The sequence below is a fragment of the Trichosurus vulpecula genome, chromosome 2 (genome assembly GCF_011100635.1).
Source record: "Trichosurus vulpecula isolate mTriVul1 chromosome 2, mTriVul1.pri, whole genome shotgun sequence".
NCBI classification, from domain to species: Eukaryota; Metazoa; Chordata; class Mammalia; order Diprotodontia; family Phalangeridae; genus Trichosurus; species Trichosurus vulpecula.
Genome location: NC_050574.1, coordinates 90,425,339 through 90,444,948, shown reverse-complemented (window position 1 = coordinate 90,444,948; position 19,610 = coordinate 90,425,339). Strand labels below are relative to the sequence as shown.

General features: G+C 40.2%; 3 protein-coding genes across 8 annotated transcripts in view; 2 read left to right on the top strand and 1 right to left on the bottom strand.

Annotated features, from left to right (window-relative positions):
- SUPT20H (SPT20 homolog, SAGA complex component) overlaps positions 1-1,022 on the top strand; it is a 46,524-nt gene extending 45,502 nt beyond the window's left edge. For 4 of the 6 annotated variants that reach the window (XM_036742867.1, XM_036742868.1, XM_036742870.1 and 1 more), the window contains one exon: positions 467-1,022. In XM_036742867.1, coding sequence (XP_036598762.1) covers positions 467-607 — 141 coding nt within the window. In that variant the 3' untranslated portion in view covers positions 608-1,022. The remainder of the gene's footprint in view (positions 1-466) is intronic. The other 2 variants (XM_036742872.1, XM_036742869.1) reach the window with 1 other exon arrangement.
- On the bottom strand, positions 951-13,533 carry EXOSC8 (exosome component 8). The gene is made up of 11 exons (XM_036742874.1): positions 13,360-13,533; positions 12,526-12,562; positions 12,117-12,180; positions 10,934-11,007; positions 10,156-10,201; positions 6,005-6,110; positions 5,874-5,919; positions 3,481-3,577; positions 2,171-2,291; positions 1,546-1,652; positions 951-1,162 (listed from the first exon to the last, which is right to left on the bottom strand). The coding sequence occupies exons 1-11, from the start codon at positions 13,374-13,376 to the stop codon at positions 1,047-1,049; spliced, it is 831 nt and encodes a 276-aa protein (XP_036598769.1). The 5' UTR covers positions 13,377-13,533; the 3' UTR covers positions 951-1,046.
- An 844-nt stretch (positions 13,534-14,377) lies between these two features.
- ALG5 (ALG5 dolichyl-phosphate beta-glucosyltransferase) overlaps positions 14,378-19,610 on the top strand; it is a 54,571-nt gene continuing 49,338 nt past the window's right edge. The window contains exon 1 of the mRNA XM_036747717.1: positions 14,378-14,608. Within this exon, the coding sequence (XP_036603612.1) occupies positions 14,543-14,608 (66 nt within the window). The 5' untranslated portion in view covers positions 14,378-14,542. The remainder of the gene's footprint in view (positions 14,609-19,610) is intronic.

The following is a 19,610-nucleotide window of genomic DNA, read 5'->3' as shown; positions in this document are numbered from 1 at the left end:
TGCCAACTATTTTGACATTATAGTGCAGAAAATATATAGAAGTGTTTATACTACTCTAAATGTCATAACTTCTGGTGTTTTTTATTATTTTAGTATAAATAACCAATATAGCAAGGAAAAGGAACTTGAAACTTGAGATGTAAATATTTATATTGTTACAAACTCCCACTATGAACCACGTTGGTCACTGAAGTTGCTGAGTTACTACAGTAAAACTGACAGGGCAAAATAACAAAACAATTTAAAGTTGATCCATGATCTTTAAAAGGCCCTCAGCAGGCTTCCGTGCCACTGGTGCTGCTTGACTGTGCATTGTCTCAATGTGGTACAGTCCCCTTTTTGTTATTATGGTGCTTTCTCACTTTCAAGTTTTGTTGTTTTCCATCATTCTCTCTCAAGAAAAGCACCTGTCCATACCTACCAAAATTTAACATAACTTGGATTTTTTTCCTTCCCCCTCTGGCAGCAGTTGCGATTCTTACAGCATCAAATGGCTATGGCAGCAGCAGCAGCAGCACAAACAGCTCAGCTCCATCGGCATCAACATACAGGCAGCCAGTCAAAAAGTAAAATGAAGAGAGGCACGCCAACCACTCCAAAATTCTGAGTCACGAATTATTTAGGTTTTTTTTTTTCCTTCAAAAAAAGAGCATTGAATCAAAGGGTTCTTCTGGGTTTTTATTTCACTTGCTTTTGTTTTGTTGGTTTTTTTAAGTGTCAGTATTTTACATGGCTAGAGTGGGGGCAGAAGTACCAAGTTAATACGGGAACCCAACCCTGAAATTTTTAAAATTAGGGAGTCCATCTAACAAATTAGGGTTGGTTTTCTTAAGTCACAACCTTTTAAACAGTTGCTTTACTGTGCATTTTTTTTTCCATTAAGGAATACTGTATATAGTATAAGGAGGTGGCCTAAGAAATTCTAGGGGAAAAAAAGGACTTTGTAAATGTAGTATTGATATTTGTTTATTTAGTATAAAAGATTTGTGAGCACTGTAACAAATACAATTTTTACAAATCCATTTTGAAAAATATGTGCTGGCTGTTTATTTTGGTTTAATACTCTTAATTACTTCATCCATCAGTTTCTTTGCTTCTTTGTGTCTTGTAACTGCCCGACTCATACAGTCCTGAAGTTTAGCTCCAGTTAGCCCACTTCCACCTGAAAAGAAATTTTATATACTACACTGGTTATTTTACTTTTTCCTACTGATAACTGATTTAAAAACAAAACACAACCACCCAGAAAATGTAACATGGGAAAGGAAGAGTATTTTATTGTTTTGACTAGGATACTGACTAGGTCTAGGATACTATCTCAAAAAAAAGTTACATACAGTAATGCTAAAAGTAGCCTTGTTCTGGAAAGAATCTGAAGTAGGAAAGAAACAGTGACAGTAAAGAACACAATTCCACTTTTCTTAAAGATAATAGTGTTATGCTTGAATAAGCTAATTTTTTGTACAGCATAGCCTACAGAAAAGGGTAACACAGATGATTCTTTAAAGCTAGGACTATGTTTAAAGTTGAAGCAAAATGACGTGCCTGGTTTGTGCAGACAACACAGTTTGCCTTCCTCATCCATTACAACTGTTAAGGTTCCTGTTGCCAGATGTTCCTCTTCTCCCGTAGGGTCAACTATGAGTAAAGTGCTATAAAAGACAAGACACGCTAATTCTTTACAACTCACTTTAACACACAAAATAAACAGGTTCAGAAGAGAACATTGTTCAGGTAATTGTGAAAACCCAGAATTACAAAGAACAGAAGGGGACAGAAATTCCAATCCAATCATCTTCATAGACGTTATGTAGTAGAATCAGAACTGGATTAAGTCCTAGTTCTGGAATGTTTTGTTAGTTCTGTGACCTTGGGTGACACTTAAACTTTCTGAGCCTGTTGTTTCACCTGTAAAATGAGTATAATTCTTGTGCCACCTAACCTGAAGACAAAAATGAGAGAGTATGTGCAGTGATAGAAGTGTCAGCTCTTGCTAAGCCAGGAATAACCAAGAGTAGCTTGGAAACTTTAATCTATATTTGCAAACAATTAAGGATTAAAAAATTACTGATAAATGCAATCTGAAGCAGTTTTTCCCAAAAGAAAATTCTCAGTGTAAACCAAGAAGAAGGAAAGGGCGAGTAAAAATGCTACCACCTTATTAACTTACTCATCAAATATAGCAAATGATGTGGCGATCGGATGTGTTCTAATATTCAAGTGACTTTTCTTTTTTAAATTAACTTCTGCTAAGCCAGTTTCTTCATTTATAGTAACTGCTGGCAATTCGACTGCAAAAAGACAAATAATTATTAGTTTCTAATAGGCATTTGAGTTGTAGGGTACTCTCACTAGCTAACCTCAAGTGAATTTTTCTTTTCTCTCACCTCAAGTTTTACCAAAAACAATCCTAACATCTAAAATAGTTATGATTGTGAATCTTTCCTCATTTGTTGCTGTCCTGTAAAATAAGACATGAAGGCAGAGGCAGAAGTATTAATGTGATGACTACTACAAATGTTATGCAAAATTAAGCATAAATTATGCCCACAGAACTTTCTTCACAAAACCAAATACATTAAAGCCATCACTGATGGTTTAATAGGTTTGGTTAAATCTGCTTTGGATACCTATCTAATTCCATTTAGCTTACTGAGGGCCAGCTCTGGTAAATGTTATTAGTCCACCCCAGTGAACAAAAGTTCACAGCAGCAGAGAGTCAATATGTTATTGGGAGTCCTGTATCCCTACAGCCAAATTCTCCTAGCAGGGAACTTGTATGTAAAAGTAGGTGGAAAAAGAATACCTAACAGCTCCAAGATGCCCACAGCCACCAACCATTCCACCTGCCTAAATTAAGACAAATCTCCAAAATGAATTGTTTTGATGGGAGATTGTGTCACTGATCTGGATGGATGAATTCAAGAGTTAGAAAACTTGGGTTTGCATCCCAGGTCAGATAGGTTATAGCTGTGTTCCTGAAGTCACATTAAAACACCTGTTTCCTTTTACATAAAATGGGAATAACCACCACTCTTCAAAGGGCTTTAAGATATCTCATACATCTTAAAATGTTATATAAATGTGAGATGTTACAAAAAACTGGGTAATGCCTTTCCTTAAAGGTTTACAATTTTAAGCAGGTTCACTAAGTATTTTTTTTCTAACAGGCAAACACAGAAAAGCAAAACTAAAACACAAGGACAGTATAAGTAAAACTAATATCTAAGTCTTTGTAGTAGAATTACTATTAGTCACAAAACTCAATTTCAGTTTTAAAAAAGAACCCAAATAACTATAATAGGATATGCTTCTGTTAATACCATTGCTAAATGTGACTTCAAATTATACTATTTGTTTGCAGTAGCTGAAGATGTCTTATCAGCAACACATGCTTGATTATTCAATTACCAGTCAGTTTACTTACCAGTTGGAATCCTATCACCGAGGTAAGTCTATAAACTTTGTTACTAAACTCACCATTTCTTAAAGCTGCTAACAAAGCAAATGTGCAGGCATCCAAGATGTTCCCATCATAGTCTAGGCAAATGAGATCACAATATAGAACCCAGGCAAGCTAAAAAACAAAAGTTTCCACAGAAAGAGCCTTTTACTAGATACAGCTATAGTAAAGTTAATTTGTCTTAGAAGGAATCTCAAATCCAGTCTAGAGGCTGCTTACCATCCAAGTCATAAACTACAAAGCCCTTTGTCCCTCTGTTCAGAGGCATATGTGACCAGAGTAGTAGAGCACGTTATGTAAGTTTAAGACAAATACACAATTTGAATTTGAGCTGAAAGTCACGTGAATTTTTCCTTAATGAGTATCATTATCACCAAGGCTTGACTCACCTTCAGAAATTCTCTCTTGGAAGGTATTTCATATCTTAAATAAAATTAATCCAATTTTAGAATCTAAACATTTTCCCACAGAAATCTTGTTTTAGGTAATAGCAGTTAGGCTCTTTGAGATTAATACTACTTGTCTTCATCAGTATGTTACATAGTACTTTATAGGTTAAATAGATTTTTGAAGACTAGGCTGGGTACTTAACTACCATTAGGTAGCACTGTTCTTATGAGAAAATGAATAACAATTCCAACAGCTGACCTGCAAACTTCTGAACACTTCAGAGACATCCTTTAGCTCTTGGCTATCCCTCAACCCCACCAGTCCTGAGTCCACTCAGTTGCCAAGTCTTACCTCCACAACATCTCTGGCCTCCCAACCTCTTTTCCCACTTACGGCCAATACCTGGCTTAGTTCCTCATCACCTCTTGCCAGACTTGCACAATAAGCTTTTAATTAATCTCCCTCCTTCCTGGCTCTCTAGTCTTTAATCCACTCTCCACAGCACTTTGTGAATAAAGTTAAAAGCACAAGTCTGACCATATCACTTTCCTAATTCAAGAAGTTTCTGTGGCTTCCTATGGCCTCTAGAATAAAGTAGTAACTCCTCAGCTTTTCATTTGAACCCCTTCACAATCTGGCTTGTTCAACTGAATTTGCAAAGGTAACACCAAAATTCTGAACATGGAAGACTGGGTATATGCTGGTGCTGCTGACAAACAGGAAGGAGGAATAAGTGTAATACAGAAGAATATGCTTTGTGTTGAACATAAGACTTCCAGGTGCTGACAGGACATGTCAGGGGAGATGTCTTCTGAAGATGGGGATGTATGAATGCAACTTTAGGAATCATGCATATAAGTGCAAATCTGAGAAATGAATTTGATTTTCAGAGGAAATTTTAAGTGGAAAGAGCCAGGGATAGAACACTGGGGAACACTCCAGTAGATACACTTTGAAGATATCAGGAAAAGGGCAGAGCTAGTAGACAAAGGAGGAGCAGCAAAAGACAGAGACAGATCCTGTCAAGTGTGCTGTCTCTGAAGGCAAGGAAGAAAGCACCAATAGCAATAACAAACATACAATTTGGGGTTATGAATTTGAGATTGAAGGGGTTCTATTTTTTAATATAAAAAGAATTTGAAATAACTTTACGATGCCTTTAAAAATGTTGCAGAAATCACTATTCAGTACTTCATCACTCAGTACAAAATCAATATTTTAGTACTTCAGGAATGCATAATTTCAGCGGTGTAGGTATGCCCTCCACCAATGCAAAACACAGTTCCTCTATACCTTCATAGGATTACAGTTATCCCTTCCACATCAAAATTGCAGTTTTGATATACTGCAGGTGAGCATAAGAAATTGAATAGGAATGGGGGGGGGGATGTAGAAGCCTCAGACAACATGCAAAGGCCAGATGACGCAGAGAAAGTTAACCCAAATTTTACAGTAAGACTGTAAACACTCCATAAAAGAAAAAAAAAATTCAGACTTCTCTGATATGAAGGGAGGGCCAAAAAATTTTCCAGATCAAGAGAGTGCCATGCCCCTAATCCCCTTGATGTGGAAGGGATAATTGTATTATGTAGTGAATTTCTGTAACCAAAAAATTGTTCATCATTGCCTGGTGGCATCTCCACTTATGCTTATTAGCTGGTGAAGGACTGATGGAGCATACATTCTGCAGATGCAGCTTCTAGGAATTTAAGGTTATCTCTCTGCCACAAAAAAGCGAAGGAATAGGAGTGTGGTAGAAGAGAGGAGTTATGATTCAAGTTTTAAAATCATACCTGTGGTGATTTAAAAGCAGCAGATTAAACAAGTAGTATGCTTCTTGGGTTTTTCAGTGGTGTTTATTTTCTAGGATTGATGTTTCTATTGTATTCTACCCAAAACATAACACAGGTTGTGGTGACTTTCCATTTCACACTCACTCCACTTCAAACAAAATAAAAACAAAAATCGAAAGTACTTTAAAAAAAATATTAAGTCACTCACGATGCCTCTTTACTCTTACCTTTCCATGAGAAATGCACAAATCTTCCTTCTGTATTATCTGTGAACTTGATCAAAGAGAGAAAGTAGAGTAAATTACAAGTGAAAATTAACTTCAAAGTCACTGATGCTCAAATTATTGGAATATCTTACTTTTCAATCACATCTGCAATGAACTGACTAGCCACTTGGGCCTCTTCCCCAGGAGGTCCAGACCGAAATCTTGATGAACACAGAGGTGGTAGATCCACATTTGGAACTGTTTAAAAAAAGGGGGAGTGGGGAACCACTGTACAACTGAGAACTCAAGAAAAGTCATGGCAAAACTTTTCTCATTAAATGCTTTCAGTACATTTTCAAAATGGCATACTCTGCTTTTAACATTTTAAAAATAGAAAGTCATCAGTCATTTGTAAGCACAATAGCAAGTTTAAGGGACCCTGTGGTCCAGGATATTCCTGCTCAGATATGGGTTCAACTTTATAACCTTTGAGAGCACTTCCAACTCTGAGAGTCTAAAGAGTCTGTCTTTGATGGAATGGCATGGGAATTAGCGAACAATTTGAAAAAGTGCAAGGGGCAGGGGGAGTGAATAAATGCTTTCTTCTTGTCCTACTCAGCTTCATCCATGGACGTTTTAGTTAAAAATTAAAAGCCATACCAAGGAAAGAGCAGAGGTCAGCCCTTGTCACATCAGCTCCATAGTGACCGTGATCTAAATTTTAGGACTCTTTATAGGAGAGTGGTTTAGTTAAGCATTTCAAAATATATTCCCTGTCAGTCTACATAAAGGTGCTTTCTCTAACATTTAATGTACTCTTCCACAATATTTTCTTTCTATCCCAAGGGCGCTAATTTTCCCAAAAGTGCCCCACGTTCTTTTATCTTCTCCAAAGCAAGCTTCTCCAGCAGAAGGATTTCCTTTAACCTCAAAATTCACAACTGGCTCTCTTTTCACCTGTTTTGCATGTGTTGATTCTTAACATGAAAAAGCAGGGAAGTCAGAATTATAAGAAATGCATATAAGCATAAAGAAATGTTTCTGGAAATAAAGAAAAACCAAATCACAGCTGACACACCTATAAAAACATGTATGCACCAATTCCACTATTAACTCACTTCATAACTGATATTCATTTAACTTCATTGCCTCAACTCTGTTTATAAGGGAACAAAAAGTCCTACCTATCTCACAGGGGTTTTAGTATGTAAAAGAAAAAAGATTTGCTAACACTTTAAAACAGGTGAACACTGTATAAGTAGCATAGTGGAAAGAGCACTGGACTTGGAATCAGGAGACAACCAAGATAAACTCCCACCTCTGACACGGCTAGCTATGTGACCATGGGCACGTCACTAACCTCTGAGACTCAGATTCTTCATCTGTAAAATAGGTATAATAAAAGTACCTAATGATATTGTTGTGAGGATCAAATGAAGTAATATGTAAAGTGCTTTGTGTAACAATATAGGATTTTTAACAATCAGTTATTTGTGAAATGCAAGGTTTTGTTATGTAATTATATAACTATAACATAAAAATTTCATTGTGGACAGATACAAAAGATATGTAAAGACTAGTTAAACAACTGAACATAGAGATAAACCACCTCAGCTCAGAATTATATTAGGAGGCATAATATTGCTAAGACATTACATTTAAAATTCAGCTTGACCAATTAGCAAACTATTTTAAGTTAGAACCCAAGAAAACATCAGAAAATAAGTGCTACAAAATTGGGACAAGATGATAGTACATTACAAGTAATCAGAGCTGGATGAATGAACTCAAAGAGTAGAGAGTAATGGATCAATGCAATGTCAACTTGGAGAGAGATCTCTACCAGAATGCCACAGAATTGTGTCCTTAGTCCTGTGCTAGTCACCATTCATACCTATGACTTGAACGAAGTTGACATGTTTATCAAATTTTTGGATAACACAAATGCTGGAATAGCTAACATGTTGGACAATATACAGAATCTGAACAAAAAGGCCTCACCAGGCCAAAATCATGGGCTGACTACATTTACTAAGATAAAATCTAATAGTAAAAAACTGTAAAGCCTTATACGAGTTTAAAAAAATAAACTTCATAAGTATAATATGATAAAAGTGCCTACAGACAGAAGTTGACATTAAATACACTCAGGGGTTTTAGTGGTCCACAAGCTCCACATAAATCACTAGTGAGAAAGGGCATCCAATTCAATCTAATAGGCATAAGAAAGGCATTAGTTAGATACTGGAGAGTAAAGACAAAATGAAAAGACCAATCCCTACCCTTAAAGACCTTACCACTTGTTGGGGATGTTGTAGAAGGGATTCTTGATCAGTAAAGAGCTCGATCACAAAGATGACCTTTGTGATCCTTTCCAACTCAGCGATTCTGACCAGGGCTATAATAAATTAATAAGCCTCTGTTAAAGAGGCTACTCATCAAATGTGCATGTTAGCTGCTTTATCATTTCTACCTCTGTCTATTCCCTGGTCCAGCCTTCTAACAACACATTTGTGATCATTCAGGGAATAAAAGCTTTGGATGGGACTCAAAATTGCCTCCATTATGTATTAAATTCCATTCTACAGATAATACTCCAATTGTAAAACATATGCTCTATGTGTGTGCATATACACACACACATACATATAGTATATACTATACCCAACTAGAACAAGACAGAAGAGGATGGATGTGAAAGTACTTGGTAAACAAACAGACATTGTTATTGCTACCTGAAGAGCTAAAACAAGTGTGAAAAATAAAGAACTGCAAAGTAGTCATAATTTCCAAGACTGTTCAAATAGCGAGGTGAAACTTGGAGATTTGCCAGTTTAATAAAGATTTCTAGGCACTTCCCATTATAGAGGAGCTAGGTGGCCCAGTGGATAGAGTGCTGGGCCTGAAATCAGGAAGACCAGAGTTCAAATTCAGCTTTAGACAGGAAGCTGTGTGACCCTGGGCAAATCACTCAACCCTGTCTCAGTTCCTCATCTGGAGGAGATGGAGAAATGAATGGCAAACCACCCCAGTATCTTTGCCAAGAAAACCTCAAATGGGGTCACAGAGTCAGACACGAATGGAAACAACTAAACAACCAAAAGGCAAGTGCCACTCAATAACTGTAACTTGTCCAGGTCTTGTTAGAAACATAGTCTTCACAACAATCTCTTGATGCAACTACAGATATACAATGTTACCCTTACCCTCTCCATACATGGACATGCAATATCAACAATGAACCTCAGAGGTTCAGTGACTAGCCAAGTGTCCATTCCCGAACAAGCTCAAGTTTTTAAGTGGAGGAAGCAACTTTAAAACCTACATGTGCTGATTACTATGCTACATCAATAGTTCTCAAAAGTATGGTCTGGGGAATCACCCCCTTTCAGGGGGTGCATGATGAGGTCAAAACTATTTTCACAGTAATATATTTTCATTTCTAATATGACAAATACCAATAGATATAACCCACATAAACAAAAGTTCGGGGGGGGGGAGTGGGAGAATATCCTCAATTTTTAAGAATGTGAAGAGGTCCTGAGACCAAACAGTTTGACAACTGCTATGGTAGATGACTGCTTCAAAACATGAAAGCAAAGCAAACTCTTGATCTATGACTGAAAACAGGAACTCCTCTACTCCATAGAAGTTAATTTACAAATACAAATAATGGGAATAATTTGTGTTCTTAAAACACAAGTATCCCTTGTTATCCATCTGCATTCTAAATGGGATTCAATTTTCATGTAATGTCAATGGGCCTGGTATGGTTACCAATATAAGTCATAACCCTAACCCTTCTAATTCTTATCAGAGTCTTAATGAATCATTGCCAAAAAAAAAAAAAATATCATCTTCTGGCCAACCTAATGATGAGACTCCAAACCTAGCCAGGCTAGTCCTTGGAAATTAAACATGGTCTCTCTCTACATGTGTACCAGGTGCCTTCTTCAGCCTGACAGGATCTGCCCAGAGTTTGTACTCTGCTAGCATAGCCTTCTAGAACCTAGAGTCTACCCCCTTGCTAAAATGACACATCAGAGTGTGACAAAAGCTTTACATCTAATCCGTTATGTTGTGTTAAATCCACTCCATTATTTTTACCTCATGCTTTTTCCACTGGATAACATTATCCAGAACGCTTTGTGGGAATATCCTTATTTGATATATGAAGGCATATGTGTATAGTTTTTAAATTTATGAAAGCATTTTCTTTAATATGTATTTCACTTAGCCTCCAAATACTCTGAAATAAAGTGATATACCTAATTAGTATTTTAAAAAACACATTTTAACTTACCAATATAACCTTTATTGAGTGAATCTACTGGGGGTGCTGCAAATTCCTATGAACAAAACAAAAAGGTTTCCCTTGCTTTACTAAAGGAAAATTATAAAAGAAAAATTTATATTGCAGTTCTATAAACACACTACCATGTAAACTATTTTCTTTCAAACAGCTTAGATTTTCCATTATGTTCCATACAAAGTAAATGCCTGAAAATAAAATAATTTTTACAATTTCATGTTACCAACAGGCTTACCCTAGGAATCTCAATTTCATTTTTAAAATCTGAAAAATTAAAAATGAATTCAAATTTTGATGCATCCAAAGAATAGTCATGTCATAATTAGTGTGTCATTACTGAACTTTGTTTCTCTGGTCTTTGTTACAATCAGTTCTATTATTAATCCTTAAATTGCTCTTTAGAAATAAAAACAAGAACTTGATAAAAATGCTACTGGATTTTCCAGTCAACTACAGTGTTATAGACATTCATTACCATCTAATAAGAGAAATGAGAAGCATTGTGGCAAAAGAATAGTGAGCTTCCCTGGTAGTAAGGAAAACCTGGGTTTAAGTCCAGCATCTGACACATCCCAACTATGTCATCCTGGCTGTTACTTAACCTGTCAGTGTCCCAGGTAAGTCTCCAAGACTCCATCTGTACTAGTAGAGAGAGTATCCTCACCAGGAGCTCCCTACGCTGATGAAATCAAAGGTCTGGTAAAAAAAAAATGACCAATGAAACTAATTTGGCAACTCTTTTAGATGATTAAATGAAAAAGAGACCTACCGCTTTAACTCCACAAATTACTGTTGTATTTCCCAACTTCACTAAAGCAGAACCATCTGCAGTAGTAATTGAACCTGATATTTAACAGATTAAAAAACTTATTAGAAAAAAAATTTCAAAAAGTCATCTTACCAGTAATTATTACCAGGTTTAACATTTTTGTCCATTTGGTTAAAAACTCATCATGGCTTTACATGTATTTGGAGGTTCTGGTTAAGTCAGTGAAATTTTGCTTCTAGTTTGCCTCAGTCAGTGGACAGAAAGTCTAATTCTATCTAAAGTCAAGTCCAATTCAACAAACATTTATACTGTGCCAGGTGCTGGAACATGAAGACAAAACCCAAATAATTCCTGTCCTTGAGGAACCTATATTCTTTGAGGGGATACAATTAGTATTCTGTTATGTACAATATGAGGCAATTTGAGTAGAAATGGGAGTATCAGAAAGGATGGCATAGAAGGCAGCATCTGAGAAGAGCTAAGATAAGGAGGGGATGCATTCCAAGCAAGAGAAGCAACGCATAAAAAGCACAGAGATGGAATGTAGAGATTGAGGAGCAACTAGTAGCACAGTTTAACTGGAATATGAAGTGGTATAAAAGTAAATAATATGAAATAAGACTGGAATGATAAAGAAGAGGCAGACTGTAAGGGGCTTCAAATGCCAGGCTGAAGAGTTTGCATTTATACCAAAGGCAATAGGGAGCCACCAAAGGTTTTTGAACAAAGAAGTGCCAAATTTATTACAGATAAATGATGTACTTACACAGGTTACTTTAATTCACAATCAAGTGATTATCCTAAAGCAAATTTCTTTACAAAATATTTTGAATACTTTGCTTTACTGGATTTGGTTGCTGCACATTTCTGGAAACAAACTGGGGCTTAGTGATATTCCATATAGAAATTTCTATTGTAGCCACAGTTGTTAAGATTTGGTTTATTATTCATAAGAGAACCATGATTCCAATAGCACTTCTTACTCCAACTAGCCTTTCATAAATAAATCATATATTTAAGCCTGTGTAAACAATTTATGATGGGTAAATAGGAACAAAATGTTTGTTAAAAAGCATTTCAAAAAAACCAAGAATTTATCACCAGTATCCAACAAGCACTACATATAAAATCAGTTTTGTATTACAGCATTTACTTTCTTTTTTAGGCCATAGAATACTCTTACCTATATTGACAGTAGTGGTCCTGAATTCCCCAAGCTCCCTTCCATCTGGACGGCAGTTCTCTTTCTAAATAAACAAACATGATTCACATATATTTACCTTAATAGTCCTACAGATATATCATTCATTCATTCATTCATACTTCTCTACATCATGTTGTCTGAACCATACAGAGGCCTGGCTGAAATCTAGTTTGAACTAAACAATGGCATAAACACAATGCATAGAACAAAAGGCAGGGTTTAATTCCTGGTTCCACCATTAAACCCTGTATGACCGTGATTGACAAGTCACTTAATCTAGTCATCAGTTTCCTCGTCTGAAAAAAAGAGGGGACTGAACTACATAACTCCGAGGTCTCTTCCAATTCTAAATTTAAAGTTCTAAAGGCACCCAGTTGCTTTTACTTACCAAAAATCTCCTATAATACTCCAACGGTTCCACTGTTCTGAAATAAATGATTAAAAATGAAGTTTATTTTGAAAGATTCATAAGAATACTAAAGCAAATATAATATTTTAAGTTTTCTAGTTCAGCTCATTCTGACGTTATAGCAAGAGATGCCTGTAAATCTGTGTATCATTAAACAATCTATTCTTAACATCACAAAACACTCTTTGTTTTTAAGGGGTCCCTGAGCAGTTTCAGTTCCACGGCACCTCTTCTGGGCGCCAGCTTTGTGACTTTAAACACTTGCAGATTTGGCCAATAGCTTTATTCAGGGATGGACTTTTTGGCTGTAGTAAAAGATGCAAATTCTGTCACATCTTTGAGTATACCACACGTCCAGCCCATCTTGGATCGGACGGAAGTTACTTACTGGCAGCTGCAGCAACAAGTGCAAAAGCTCCCGGGAAGGAAGCGCGGTAAAGACTAGGGTCGGCTGAGAGGTCGGCAGCTTCCTTGCCCCCTACCTCCTGCACTGACCGCCCCGGCCTGGGGCACTTGCGGAGTCTTGCCTGACTCTTGTCAGGCCAGCGGTGCAGAGGGCCTGGTTACCCTGCGCAGCTGATGGCCCTGAAAACCCGACCGCCTCCCCTAGACACCCCACTCCGGGAAAGGGAAGCGGGGCCCACGAGGGCAGATAGTGGGGATCCCAGGGCACGGAAAGCCGAGGACCGCCCACTCGGGTAGGCCGCGGGCCTCGGTTCTTCCTCTACCGCCGCCGCCCCAGGAGTCCCAGCCCCCGGCATCTTCCTCCAGCTCCCGCCACCCCTCCCGGCGGAGTCCCCCGGGGAGACTCACTTGAATCCAGCCGCCATGTTCGACGCGTCCCACGTGCTTCCCTGCGTCCTCCAGCCGGCAGCCCTCCTCCTCCGGCGCCCGCTCCGCCTCCGCACTTTCGACACGGAGTCTGGCCGCTGGGCCCGCCCTGGGACAGGGACGGCGGGGGAGGGCGGTGACGACCAGTTGCTGGCTTGGTGACCTAGCACTGAGCGAAGCAACGGCATCTCTCCGGTTTTCTTTGGTTTTGAATTTTACCGAATCTCTGTTTGGCGAAATGAAGAACACGGACTCGGGGAAATTAGGCCAAGCTGGCATCTCCCCCGTGCTGCCCCATTCGGGGTTCGTGGGGAGCGCACCGGGGCGTGGTTTGCCCGGACCCCCAGCGCGGGAGCTGGAGACAACTTTTGAACACGTGGCCTGCATAAAGTGTGCAGACTAGAAATGAGGGCGCACTCGAGCATTTAGCGGGGCCCAGGGCCTTTGACCTTGTCACCGTGCTCTTCCCTTTCTTTCGAGGAAGGTGGGGAGGTTTTCTTCAGCCAGGCGTGGGTGTGTGTCGCGCGCGGGAACGGGAGAGTCTTGTTTGCTACCACCAAGGATGCGCCATCCGCCGACTGCGTGGCTGCAAACACTAGCACGTTTTTGTTTTGCCTGTTTTTACCGGTAATCCATTATACACTGTATAAAAGCACCACTTAATTTATTCAACTCCTTTGGGGATAGACCAAAATATCCATCTCTCGGAGAACTCTCCCGAGAGTGAGACGAGATACGTCCAGGGACCCGGCATTGGGCTCCCGGAGACGGATCTGAGAGAAAAATAGGACAAACCCCTTTCCCCTACCAAGGAATTCAGTATCTTAAAAAAGGATAAGCAGACGAAACCTCTGGAGGAGCCCCGAGCCGAGATTACACAGAATACGACTTGGACAGGAAACGCTTGCGGGGGGCGGGGCAAGAGACTCAGGCTGCACATGCGCAGTGAGAGCCAGACTGTCAAAGCGAGGCTCGCAGGGGCGCGTTGCCTGCAGGTGGCGCTGTGGGAGCAGGCCGGGAACTGGGCCCTGGCGAGGAGTCCCTTCCCGACGCGGGAGGCGGGGCGCGGCTGCAGTCGTAGCGGCGGAGCGGTCGGCGCTTCCGCTTAGGTGTAGGTGCGGGATAGGGCCAAACTGAGCGAAGCTTTCGGCCCTGGGGATGGAGGATGGTGCCCTTCCTGGAGCAGCTGGCGGTGCTCGTCGTGGCGTTGGTGGCCGCGGCCCTGATCCTGGTGAGGAGGGGGAGGGATCCGGGACCCCGGCCCGGCGGGCCTGCCTTCCCCAGGACGATTTCCCCCCGGGCTCCAGGCCCTGGCAGCCCTGCCTTGGGTCTCCCACCCAGACCATTGTCGCTAGCCCTCTCAGGCTGCAGAGCATCCCCGTGCTCTAGTCCTCTCCCTAAACCGTAGACTTAGAACTGGAAGGGACCCTGGAGGTCATTACAGATGGGAAAACTGAGGCTTAGCGAGGAAGCCACTTAAGACTCAAGCCTAATTTATTTTCAGACCCAGGATTTGAATCCAGTTTCTCTGCCTCCAGATCGGTGCTCTTTGCACCTCACCTTACTGCCTCACTTTCCCTCCAGGCGTCTCATCACACCCTCTGTTCTGGATGCGGTGACCCTGAGATGTTTCTTCTTCATTTCTTGGGCCGAGTCTTTTCTCCACATTGCCCAGGGAGAGTGGTGACAGGGCAGTGCCAGAAGTAACCTCCTAGTAGGAGATATGAATAAGTAAATGAATGAATGAGCCTAGGAAAAAGGCCTCATGTGCTAAGAGAGATGAATGAATGAAGCTAATCGTAATTGGAAGCAAGAAGAGGTAGGGGTGTATTTAGACTATCCTGTACGTTTGGAGTTATGGTATCCCCTTATAGAGACCCCTGATCTTATTGCTACAAACTGTTATGAGGAGTTTAATCTTGTACTCTCTACTCTGGCAGAATAGATACTTCTAGTAAATTATGAAGAATTTTGAAAGAAAATTTTGGCTGACTGTAATAGACGGTACAGAACTGAATCTTCGTAGAGAATAATATTCTAGGCAGTGTGTATTTAGTAAATGATGACAGCTTGGACTTCTCAGTTCTCTACTTCCAATGTAACTGGAAGATTTCCTCACTAGATGAAGCAATGTACATAATTATTGTCTTAGTATCTTGGGACATGTATCTGGGTAAGAGATGAATTCTAGCAGATCATCTTGTCAAATTGGGCAGTATCAATTTTTTCAGATAGTTTAGCCATATCTATTTTGGAGCTAGGAAGAATCCAGCATTTACCCCATTCCTCAGATTGAAATTGTCCAACGTTGAAGAATTAAATTCAACAAACATTTATTTATTTAGCTTCTTGTGTACTGTGTGTGCTGTGTTCTAAGAAAACAAAGAGCGGGGAAAAGTCAGCTTTATTGTAGAGCTTTAATAATAATTGGAGCAGAAAAGCCAAGATATTGCCTCAGCTACTGACATCTGAGGAGACACCACTTTTTCCTTCCTCACAGTTCTCACTAGGCCTGTTTTCCTTCAGGAAGGGGCCCAGGAACAATGAAGGAGCAGAGATTGGTTTCAGAAGAGGAGGGGTCTGTCTTCCCTGTCTCCTGCTTTTAGGGATCCTTCTGTTGGTGGCCAAGAAAGGCAGATGGGCCCAGGAGAAGGCAAGGAAGTAGGATTGCTGATCTTGGGGGAGATGATACGACACACACCTGAGAGCACATGTGCACTTGACTTGACTGGACGCAGACTAGGTTCCCCAGAAACATGTTAAGCTTGACATGTCTAAAACTGACCTCAATACCTTTCCAGTCTTGCTTATTTAGGTTAAAGGTACCATTCTTCTTGTTTCTCAGCTTCATAATCTTGGCATCATCTTTTCCCCCTTACTTGCCTCAACCCCACATATCCAGTCAGTTGCCAAATTTGTCTTTTCTGCCATTACAACAAATCTCACATCTGACCCCTTCATTCACACAGCTACCACCTTCATTTTTCCCCTAGATATCTTCTCATACTGCTTCTGTATTATGCTGTTCACTAAAACCTCGCTTTCTCCATAAGATGCTGCATTTTCTGACACTCTGGCTGCTACTTAAATGTCGCAACCCTAGACATACAAGGCTAGGAGGAAGAATTCACGTATACCTTGCTCCCTAGTATTCTCTCTGCCCTTGTCATTCAACAGCCAGCTCTTTTTCCTTTAAGGTTCATTTTGTCATGTCTTATCCTTGTGGCTGACATCTCTGGAACTCCAAGACATTCTTCCTTCTCTCTAATAAGTTCAGTGCCTTGCTCATAGACCTCTTCATCCCAGCCAAGCCCCACATGACTTCCCAGTTCTTCTGCTTCAAGTCCCATGATTTGTCTGCAGGACAGGACTGTTCATCCGTTAGCTGAATTTGCTCCAGTTCAAGAATTTCTGATAGTGGCTAGGCTCTTCTATTAAGGAGCTTATATCCAACTGGGAACTTACCTTCAGTCCATGTAATAAGTTGTATAGATTAAAGTGGTTAAACTTTAAAGCTGTATGAACAGCATTTGATATTTAGGTCATTATTTCTTGATCAAATGAATCTAGGTAAAACTAATTGATTCAGCAAAACAACTGTTCTGTGTATATCATCGTGGTAGGTGCTGAGATTGTGGTCTAAAAGCTCAGTCATGAATCAGTGGTTACCATTCAGACAGTAGAGGCAACAGCATACACAGTGGAAAGACCACCTGGGCTCAGATTTCACTTTTGCTTCTTGGCAAGTCACTGAGCATCAGGGACTTAGGCTTAGGCCTCAGGGATTTAGACTAAATGGTCTAGGTGCCGCTAGATGGAAGTGGAAGTGTGAATACATGCCCAAGTATGAAGTGATATTGTGTGCAAAGACGTGGAGATGGGAGTTAGAATGTTATGTATAAGGAGCAGCAAGTAGGCCAGTTTTGTTACATAGTAGAGTATGTAAGTAGAAATTGTATGGGGGGGGTGCTATTAGAAGGGAGGGCAGATTGGGGAAAAGAGTAATGAGAATAATGCAATGTCTTGGGGTGGAGGGAGGGGAGAGGTGGGAAGAAAATTTGGAACTCAAAATCTTGTGGAAGTGAATGTTGAAAACTAAAAAATAAATTAATAAAAAAATTAAAAGTAAAACAAAATTATATGAGGAAATATATTCTGAAGTCAAATGAATGGCATTAAATGCCAAGCTGAGGAATTTACATTTTAGTTTAAGGCAATAGGGAGCTGTTGAAGAGTCTTGAGTAGGACAGTGATGTGATGAGATCTGTGTTTTAGGAGCATTATTTTGGAAACAAATATGTGTGGTGGGTGAGTTGAGTAAGAGAAAGACTGGAACCAGGCCTTCCAGTTAGGAAGATATTGCAGAAGTCCAGACAAGAAGTAATAAGGGCATGAAGTAGGGTAATAGATGGAAGTAGAAAGCATGAAACAGAGGCCAGAGATGACATAGACGTAGAAATGAGAAAATTTGAGACTAACTGGATATGAGGGGGAAGGGAAAGTGAGGAATCCAGGATGACCGTGTGTTACAAGGGGGATAATGGTGCTTCTGACAGAAACAGTAAAGTTCGAAAGAGAAGTGAGTTAGGATGGTAGGAATGGAAGGAAGAGAAAAATACACACTGAGTTTGAGATGCCTGTAGTCATCTAGTTTGAATTGTCCAGGAGGCTGTTGGTATTGTGGGACTGGAGCCCAGGAGAGAGACAGAGGATGAAAATACAGATCTGAAAGTCATCTGCACAGAATGGTTAATTGAAACCATGGAAGCTAATTAAACTGTTGAAGAGAAGAGGCCCTAGGACGGGGTCTTTGGGTATACCCACAGGTAGAGGGACATGGATGACAGCATAGCAAAGGAGACTGAGATAGAGTAGTCAGATGGGTAGCGGTAGAAGTAGGAGAGATCATCACAGAAACCCAGACAGGAGGGTATTTCCAGCTATCCCAGAAGGGGGTCAGCAGTATAATATGTTCCTGAGAAACCAAGGATGAAGACTGAGAAAAGGCCACTGGATTTGAGAAACAAAGGAGAGGAAAGAGTAAAAAGTAGCTCAGGGTTTCAAGCCTAGGTGCTTAAAAAGTATGATAGTGCCAGTAACAAATGTGGAAACTTGAGTAAAGAGACAACCATATGGGGGATTCAATAAATTCAATTCAGTAAAGCTATTGAGTAGCTACTATGTGCACTCTGCTGAACTCTGGGCATGCAAAAAGGATCTGATGAGTAGGTAGAAGGATAAACAAAAATCCTGCAAGGCTAAGTAAGAGTAGATAAGTACAAAGATGAAGTCTAAGCAAAGGGCCAGGAGAAATTTGAGGAGGGAGAGGGCACTTTCACCTGGACTCCAAGCAGGACAGGAATCAGGGAAGACTTCAGAGAGAAGATAACATATGTAAAGTTAGATATTAAAGGAAGGGGAAGTATTTCAACAGGCAGATATGGTCAGAGGAGGGACAAGACCCTATTCCAGGTACGGGGGTGCCATGAGCAAGGACACAAAATAGTTCCATTCATCTGAAGCATAGAGTACATGAAGAAGAGTGATATGTGATTGGACAGGTAGGAGGGAGCCAGCTTATGAACAGACTTGAACTCCAGAGTTAGAAGGGCCTTTTTTTTTTTTTTTTTTGAAACATAGGAGTTAAGTTATAGCATTAGATCCCTTAGGCAATGGTGTGGAAGATGGATCAGAAAGGAGTTTGACTGATGAGAAGACCTTTTAGGAAGCAATTACAATAAATAATCAAAGAGAGAGTACCTGAGTAGAGGAAGGGCCACATGTAAGAAATAATGTGGAAGCAGAAATGACAAGACTTGCCAACTAATTGTATATGTGGGTAAGAGGCAGAGGAAAGTCCAAGATGACTCCCAGGTGGAAAACTTAGGAGTCTGGGGAAATGATGGTGGAAGGATTACAATTGTTCATTGGCCCTGGCCATCGATAAGAAGTAGAAGCAAAAAAAGGAGGAGGGAAGAGTGGGTCCTCCAGACATTCCCAAGTAAGATACTTGGAACTAAAAGATGGCACTTACTTTGGGGCTGGAAGTAGAAGAGAAGAGCAGCAGTAGCAGGGTCCAAAGGGAGAAGGACACCATCAAGAGGAGTTCTTTTAGATGGTAGCCACAGCAGTGTATCTTCAGGCTTTTTGGGCAGAGCATTGGGGTCTGCATAATTTCCTCTGCATCTAGGAGGTGCAATGGATAGAGCTCTGGATCAGGAAGACCTGGGTTC

Coding starts and splice junctions, on each gene's coding strand:
- EXOSC8 (XM_036742874.1), bottom strand. Junction 1,653..2,170: donor TCATTTGCTATATTTGATGA/GTAAGTTAATAA, acceptor TGTCTTTTATAG/CACTTTACTCATAGTTGACC. Junction 1,163..1,545: donor GTGTTGTCTGCACAAACCAG/GCACGTCATTTT, acceptor ATTTCTTTTCAG/GTGGAAGTGGGCTAACTGGA.